Source organism: Mizuhopecten yessoensis, unplaced genomic scaffold, assembly GCF_002113885.1.
Source record: "Mizuhopecten yessoensis strain PY_sf001 unplaced genomic scaffold, ASM211388v2 scaffold10827, whole genome shotgun sequence".
NCBI classification, from domain to species: domain Eukaryota; kingdom Metazoa; phylum Mollusca; class Bivalvia; order Pectinida; family Pectinidae; genus Mizuhopecten; species Mizuhopecten yessoensis.
Window position 1 is genome coordinate 104,321 of NW_018408741.1, and position 8,982 is coordinate 113,302.

An 8,982-nucleotide genomic window follows, 5' to 3' on the forward strand; every position below is an offset into this window, starting at 1 on the left:
GATATCATTTAGTGACGATCAGTATCTTGTGAGATCACAGTTGGCTGTACCGCACTGGAACGACAAAGTGGATAGGAAATATACTTCTGTTTCAAAACCCCGTGTACCAAATGCTTGGAGATCATTTAGAGGGGAAAGGTGTACAAGGAACCAATCTACTATTACAGAACTAATATTTGGAAAAGCTTCGTAGAATCATTATATCATTACTGAGTGCATACAATCAACTATATGTTATACCTGTAGATTATTTACTTATTTGCTTACATTGAACATAATATGAACAATGACACTGAAATATTGGACCTATGATTTAGGACATCTTTGTAAAGGAAGCTTGATTTGCAGATGTGCAAAAGGTGAGAAAATTGATTTACCGTTTGCCATTGGTTTCAGACTCTGATTTGTTTACATCCCCTTTTTATGAGTGTGTGTGGTATGTATGTGGCCCTAGCAACCCATGCTGTAGATAAGCCCCGCCTCCCTCCTCCCCCTCCTTAATTGCTCTCCGGTGGGATTTTAAACTAGGTCGTCCTTGGCCTTTAACTAAAGTGGGATCGCCCGGCCGGGGCAGAGAAGGCCGGGTATCATATTAGTAATAGCCACTGGCCTACTCTAGTTCCATATTGGTATTCTAACCTGAAGGCTTTTTTTTACCTTCGCAGTATTATCATTTTGTTTATTTTCATCATAAGATAGGCCTATTCTATTGCATTTTTATATCGCCTGCTCGCTAATTACAGCTCAGCCAGAAACGAAAAATATGCGCCGATAGGCCTACATTTTTATATGTCTGTTGGTGTGATTTGTTTATTTCGTTTATTGAAATATTAGCATATAACAGGACTCTTTTATTTCAATATACACAAAAACAACAACACCTTCGGAATGATTTCAGACATGTACTACGGGAAAACACCAGTGATCTCCCTTACATTTAGACATGCGCACATTTTACTTTCATTTTGTGTATAGGCCTAGACATCATTTGCAACGCGAAGCGGAAAAGACGAAAATACAGGCGAGTGTTGACTTAATGTAAGGCATGTTGTTTAAGCAGCATTGACAATGAACAATATGCATACACTTCTGCAACGTTTACCTACTACTGATTCATAAATAAGGCTCTGGATCGCGATTTCGGTGACATGCGGCCGAAGCCTCAGAGAATGGCGCATGTTGTCAGCGGCGATGACAAAAAGGAAGGTGCTTCAACCGGTCTCACTTAAAAGACCGCTTAAACCCGATTCAGCCCGCTTCAACGGTATGTATAGCAGTAATTATGCAAAAACAAACAAAATAAATGGACTTTTTACACTAGTGAATTACAGCGTCACAAGGAACGTCTTTCTCCTGACGTGTTGCAAAATTTTCGAACTGCTAAGTTGCAAACTGATTTCACTTTAGCGTTGTTTGTGAGGATATTTGGCCTTACATTTCTTCTCATTCAGTTGAAAAAAGAACATGTTATAAACATTGTATTATTAGATTCATTGTGATGTTGGCTGTCATTGAAGTTTCAATTGTTATACTACTTGATGTTTTGGAAACTTAAAAAAGTATAGTAGTTCTAAATATTATGAAATGACAGAAACATTAGGCCAAACAAATTACTTGTGTTTCTACTATCAGAAAAAAATAGGGTAGGTATGTATTAGCTAGGCATTTTATTTTTAATTTGAAAAATATCTTTACTGCGCTAATATAGAGCAGGAGTTCTGACTTTAACAGTGCATATAAAAACTTAAGGGTATTGTAGGCACACAAATCTGAGATAAGTCTGGTTAACCACACTGGTGTCGAACACACCAATAAGTATTGTGTGTATTATATATCATAGTTTATACACATCATATTACTATTAGTGTGTTCAGTATCTGTGGGGTTAGCATAAACACAATATTTGTTTTAATTGGCCTTATTTAATGATCATTAATAGGTCAGACAGGGTTCGGTTTCCAATTCAATAACTAGACCTGTTAAAACAGTTATCATTTATAACTTTAGAGATTAAATAGTTCTTAGCAGAAAAAAATGAAATATAATTATTTTTCAACATTTTCTGAGTTGTACAATTTTAGAGTATCTTCTGTCTGAAATATGAACATAACTTGTTTTATGACAAAATGTGTAAAAAAATCCTCATACTTGGGTAAAGTTTTTCTATATATAGGTCCAAAAACTACAGATAAAATCCTTAAGCACTTACAAGATACACAAATACATATTTTACGTCAATTTTGCAAAACATACAACATAAGCCCGTATTACGACAAAACATGAGTATAATAACAGAGACCAAAATATTACAACATGGAAAAATAAAAAATAAACATGTATGTGCATGTACTATACTGTAAGCACAGAAAGCACTTAATAGGCACATTGCACACAGTAAGCACATCAGCACATGGTCATTTAAGCACATTTAGATACAGCACATAAAAAACAAAACCTTAACATGGAAAGCTTAAGCACATAGTAGGCACATTTGCACACTGTAAGCAAAATAAAGGAGTGCAATGGACATCTCCATGTTTCCTGTTTAATTTCTTCTTTCTGGAAACAACCAGGGGAGAGTGATGTTCTAGCTGCTTCATCTTTTGTATTAATGAAAACCGTGAATATCTAAGTGCGTGTGTTTAAACTAATTTTGTTTTGTTTTTACTGGTACCTTTTTTTATGTACACATGTTTTACCACCTCAGAAATTAGTTTAGATGTCTTAAGCCCCCATGAGATGTGCTGGTATAAGTTGAGTTTTATGTACATTTTGTTTATATTTAGTTCTGCTACCAAAGAGATTGACGTATTAAAATGTTTGTGAAACATTTTAAAGAACTCCTCAGCTTTAATGCCTTATTTCTCACTATACAAGCTCATATTGCTATGCCTCCTATTTGTTTGAATATTGTCTCTAAACATTATTGCTGGTGCAGAAGTTATATGGTAACTATGTTCTATTTTAGGGGGGGAAAAGCAATCAATATTACAACAGACAGGGATGGTTATTGATGGGAGAAAGGAGGATGAGAAATAGGAACTGAACCAACTCTCTCATACCTTTGAGGACTTCATGAACTTTTACAGTGACATGACATTTTGAAGTCTGTCAGTTACTTTATAGAGGAGGAACCTGTGACTAAATCATTTTCTCTCAGACACATGAAAGCCGAGTCCACAGATCCTTCCAGCAGCGAATAGTTCAAATATAGTTCAAATGCTTTCCTCGCAAACTTTTCCTTAATGGAGAAGTCAGTGATCTTTACTACGGACAGATTGAATCTGTGAATTTTGATGCTGGAAGCCTGATGAATGTGATTGAACAGCCCCTACTTGATGCTGAAATCCTAATGAGTGTGATTGAACAGCCCCTACTGACTAAGGGCACAAATGTTGGAAACTACGTTTGTTTTGATCAATATAACACTATGGGTGGTGGGAGCAAATTGGAAAAACATTAAAAGAATGTTTTTAAAGATAGAAATACTGGTCATGGCTTGACCTTTTAGTTTTTGTCGAGTGAATTAAAAGTCAACGCAAATGTTAAGCAGTAAAAGAAATGTAAGATCCCTGGTATACATTGTACTTTTAACAATGCTTATGATCAATGAAAGCAATTATTTCTTAAGTTTTCAACCATATTTCTTGAAACTTCATTTCTAAATTTCATACATCAATTGTTCAAGACACTTTTAAGGTCAAGTTCATTCAGTCAAGGTGAAGGCTACAGCTTCACAACCAACAATAATGACATCTGTAATAACATAGTATGTGTTCCAGCTGGTACATTTGCAGTACTCTTTTAAAATGTATTTGAAATTAATATGTGCATCTTATTTCAAATGCTAGCCTATGAAGATGATAAAGCTGAACATATGATGTAAAAAAATTGTGAATAATTTATTCAATGGAAATAGAGGGAAAATAATGTAACTCTCCTAATCTTGTGTGTGTGTGAGTATGTATGTTTATATTTTGTTTTTCTTATTCAATATTGAAACATACAACAATGTATCATATTGTATTAGAGTGCTTTTTATCTGATTTGTTCCTAGGAACACAGATTAAAAATAGTTCCATTTTTCATAAGAAGAGACCTTTTCACTGGAGTGAATATGTAAAACACTGTATTTAAAAGCTTTTCAAAAGTATTGAGAGACTTGTAAATGTATGGGTAGCAGTAATCCACTTGTCTATCCACAATTTAGTTTCAGCAAGTTAACATCCTTAAATATTGTTCTGTAACAATATTCACAGACTGATGCAAAATTGAAACTTGAACAAAATTCACACGTATTAAAAAGCATGCATACCCTGGTCGATGTCCACACTTAACAAGATAACTTGCTTGAATATATATTGATCAATATACAAACTTAGACGATAAGTTCAAAGTTGAGTGAAATCCATGCATAATTAATTAGCATACTGTACTCTGATTGGTCAATAGTTTTTGCCAAGTAANAAATAATCAGGTATTGGTCAAAGGGGTAAATGCCAGTTTCAGTTTTTAATGTTCTATGAAATACATTGTATGGACAAAGGGAAGCAATTCCTAATTCCTATGCAAATTAATTATCCAAAGGTCTAAAATGATATATTCTAGAGGAAACTTGATACCCCTCTTCTGACAAACCTATAAAGATATACTGTACACACAAGAAGAATAACTTCACAGTGGTACACTTTTACATAAAACTTTGATTCATAACAAATTAACAGAAAATCCTTCTGTACAATATGATGGGAACTTCGTCTTTATTTTGTTCTCCATTCCAAAAATAATATATATATGTATATTTTGCCTTAGCTTTCAGTACTTTCAGTACTTTGATTTTATGTTGAGACAACTTTTCATTAATCAGTTCTTTTTGTCTGAAGCAGAAGCCATAGATGTCGGCAGTACGCATTATTTTTACAACGTAAACAAATGACTTTTTTCATAAATTATGTAAATCTAATAGCGCACGTATCTCATTTGACCCCAAGTACCAACAGATGAGAGAACAGAATACGCCGTGGCTATCACGTGCACAATTCAGTTATCTCAAGGAGGGCCTCATAGCAAAATCAAACTAACCAGTCACTTATCCCTTCCTTTCGCATTAATCACTGTATATAGAAACACAAAGTAAACTCTCTCCAAAACATGCCCATTAACCCTTGTGGTGCTGAACTGTCGCTATATGGCTATACTCCAGTGCTAAATTGTTTGAATTTTTTTTTATAATTTTTTTTTTTTAAATGGCTTTAAATATAAACTAGAAGTGTCTTCGCATTCGGTAAATGTTACGAGAGCCATCTAAAACATATTGTTAGGTTTTTTTTACAGGTTGAAGATGGATGTTTGAAACAAGATGGCTGCCATAATGACTATCAAACATGTGATAATGCTACATTCATTATCCAGCATTGGATTTAAACAAACATCAATTTATAAGTAGCTGAAATTCATCGAAACTATGAACAAGTTTACTCATGTTTTTTTTAAATAAATGGAAAAATATGTGTTTTATCACAAGTTTATGACAAGGGAGGGGTGTCAAAGATTTAGGATAAAAAAGGAGTAATGGATTTTGTATTATTTTACCTTTTTACAAACAACAGCAAATAAACTGTAAACAATCAAGGAAGGCCAATGAAACACAACTGCAAAGTATTTGTGCTTACCTTCGGACTGATTAATCTGTTTATACAGTATGTACCATCATTGAATCCGATTCAAATATAAAAGTGTGCATCAAAAATGTCAATGTTCCCATTTCATAATTATTAAAGTTTCAGTCAACATATTTACACTGTGAATTGTACCTTGTAGTTTGGTCTAAAAACTATGAGTTAATCCTCTAGAGCAGATGCTGCCTTCAGGCATTTATATGCCAATACATATTCTGCTTTAGTATGAAATAGCTCGAAGCAGGGGTCCACGCAAAGTGGCACTTTGCACTGTTTACGCTGGTAGGTTGTCTCCCTTCCTGTACGATTAGTACACCAGGGTTTGAGGATTTGAAAATTTCCATTTCTGCTGGACCACAAACAACACAACGCCGTTTTGCACATTGCCTTTTATCTGTTGGAGGCAGATGAGATGGAAAGTGGCGACCATGAAGACGTTGTATCACCTCTGCAGCAGGTCGTTTCCTTCCTCTCTGTTGGGGTCCCGATACCTCGGCAGTCTGTATCAGTTGGGATACCAGCTCCCATCTGTAAGTACGCTGTTGTACAGCATTTGGGGTCTGGTGTTTGTACAGGAGGTATGAGTTGACAACAGTCAAGTCTACAGTGTGAAAAAATACCCTTTTCCACCATTTGAGGGTCCTTCTCTCAAATATACCATTTACGACCATTTGGTCACACCTGTCTACTGCACCTATATACTTGTTGTAGCTCATGACACAATCTGGCTTGGATATCGGTAGACCATCTTCACCTACTTTGCCAGAGTTCATCATCACACCTGTAAATTCAGAGGACCCGAGAAGAATCACAGATCTATAACATTTTAGTGTGATTAAGTCACATTGTCCATGTCCATGATAATAGTTTCTCATGCAGGAGAACATTTTCACAGATTAATCATCAACCTATTCAATTTCTAAATACAATTTACCTTCATGTGCAGTTGTCAGCAATGTCACATCTTTTTTGTCTGCGAATTTGACAAGAACAAGGGTAGAATTGTTCATTGTATAAATATCTCCTTTTGCAACATGCATTTCCTTTAGCTGGCGAGGTACACCTTTTCTGTTTGTACGTAATGTTCCACAGGCTAGAGTTGCATTTAGGTAGAGGTAATAGAACAGATGAGGGTTGCTGAGATAATAATATCCCTGGTTCAGGTATGGTGCGATGAGACGTACTACCAGATCATATGTTTTCCCAAACTCGCTTACAACCTGACCATCTTTCCCATTATACAGCTCAACATGACAGCAGTATCCGTTGTCAGAGTCGCACAACATGTACATGTTCAAGCCATATTTGCATGGTTTGTCTGGATTGTACACTCTGAAATGTAAGTTTCCTCGCCAAGGAAACATAACCTCGTCAACTGCAATGTTGCTTGATGGCTTGTAAACAGCAGAAAAATTGTTAAAGGTTCTGTCTGTAAGGTACCCCGAGTTTTTGAAGTGGTGTATAGCCTGCATTGCCTCCTTCAATTGCTGCACTATTGTCAGACAAGTGGAGAAAACTCATTAAAACCAGGAAGCGGTCTCTTAGCATTACAGTTTTAAAAAATGGGGTGCTGATGACTGGATTATTTGACCAATAGTCCTGGATGTCCAACTGTTTCACAATACCCATTGCAATTGTCATTGCAAGGAAAGCCCTTATTTCTCCAGGAGTTGTTTCCATCCATCCTGAAAACCTGGAGTAAGTCCGTAATGTTGGGTGTTTCTGTAAGTACTGTTCAGCGTATCTATTTGTCTCTAGAACTATTGTATCGATTATATCATCAGATATTATTGCCTCGAAATAGTCCAAAAATGATAAGTGTCCCTCATCCTGTACGGGCAAACGAACTCCAGAATTCCCGGTGAAAGTGAAAGTAGATGGACTAAGTCCACCTACAGTCCACGATTCGTCTGAAAACGTGAATTTGTTCCATATTTGGTCAGAAGCATCCTTGGGAGAAGGGGAACAAAATTTGTATAAATGGTGGGTCTGGCCCCCCTGGGGTCTGAGAAGCGGGGCCCAATAGGGGAAACATAGCAAATTATTCTTTAAAATCCTTCCTCTTCAGTAGGAATGATAGGATTTGTTCCATAATTGGTCTGAAGCATCCTTGGGAGAAGGGGAACCAATTTTGTATAAACCATGGGTCGGGCCCCCCATGTGCCTAAGGGGCGGGGCCCAATAGGGGAAACATAGCAATTATTCTTTAAACTCCTTCTTCTTCAGTAGGAATAAAAGGATTTGGTCCATATTTGGTGTAGAGCATCCCTGGGTAAAGGGAAACCAATTTTGAATAAACAATGGGTGTGGCCCCCCTGGGTGCTGAGGGGCAGGGCCCAATAGGGGTAATATAGCAAATTCTTTAAAATCCTTCCTCTTCTGTAGGAATGAAAGGATTTGTTCCATATTTGGTTTGAAGCATCCTTGGGTGAAAGGGATCCAATTTTGTAAAAACCGTGGGTCTGGCCCCCCAGGGGACTGAGGGGTGGGGCCCAATAGGGGAAACATAGCAAATTATTCTTTAAAATCCTTCTTCTGTAGGAATGAAAGGATTTGGTCCATATTTGGTCTGAAGCATTCTTGGGTGAAGAGGATCCAATTTTGTATAAACCGAGGCTCTGGCCCCCCAAAGGACTGAGGGGTGGGGCCCAATAGGGGAAACATAGCAAATTATTCTTTAAACTCCTTCTTCTTCTGTAGGAATGAAAGGATTTGGTCCATATTTGGTGTGGAACAACCTTAGGTAAAGGGGAACCAATTTTGTATAAACGATGGGTGTGGCCCCCCTGGGACCTGAATGGCGGGGCCCAATAGGGGAAATAGAGGTTAAACCTTTATAGTCCTTCTTCTACCATAGGGATTAAGGGATTTTATCCTTATTCAGTCTGGAGCATCCTTGGGCTAAAGGGACTCAATTTCGTATAAACGGTGAGTGTGACCCACAAGAGAGGGGCCCAATAGGGGAAATAGAGGTAAATCTTCAAAATCCTTCTTCTGTAGGAATGACAGGATTTTGTCCAAATTTGGTATGATGAATTCTGTGGTGAAGGGGAACCAATTTTGTATACACGGTGTGTCTGACCCCCCTGGAGGCAGAGAGGCAGGGCCCAATAGGGGAAATAGAAGTAAAACTTTTAAATCATTTTATGCTAATTTAGTCTGGAGCATCATCCTTGGGCCAAGGGGACTCAATTTTGTATAAGCAGTAGGTGTGGTCTCCCAGGGGGCAGAAGGATGGGGCCCAATAGGAGAAATAGAGGTAAAACCTTTAAAATCCTTCTTCGACCATCGTGATTAAGGGATT

General features: G+C 37.1%; 1 protein-coding gene across 1 annotated transcript; it reads right to left on the minus strand.

Annotated features, from left to right (window-relative positions):
• Nucleotides 1-5,866: 5,866 nt before the first annotated feature.
• LOC110462717 (piggyBac transposable element-derived protein 4-like) lies at nucleotides 5,867-6,970 on the minus strand. Its single transcript, XM_021516823.1, has 2 exons — nucleotides 6,613-6,970; nucleotides 5,867-6,459 (listed from the first exon to the last, which is right to left on the minus strand). The coding sequence occupies exons 1-2, from the start codon at nucleotides 6,968-6,970 to the stop codon at nucleotides 5,867-5,869; spliced, it is 951 nt and encodes a 316-aa protein (XP_021372498.1).
• Between the last annotated feature and the right edge of the window lie 2,012 nt (nucleotides 6,971-8,982).

Excerpts from the sequence above, each read along its gene's own strand:
- LOC110462717 (XM_021516823.1), bottom strand. The coding sequence starts at position 6,970 with ATGTACATGTTGTGCGACTCTGACAACGGATACTGCTGTCATGTTGAG. Across the intron at positions 6,460-6,612 it reads GCTGACAACTGCACATGAAG|GTGTGATGATGAACTCTGGC; the intron begins GTAAATTGTATT and ends CTGAATTTACAG.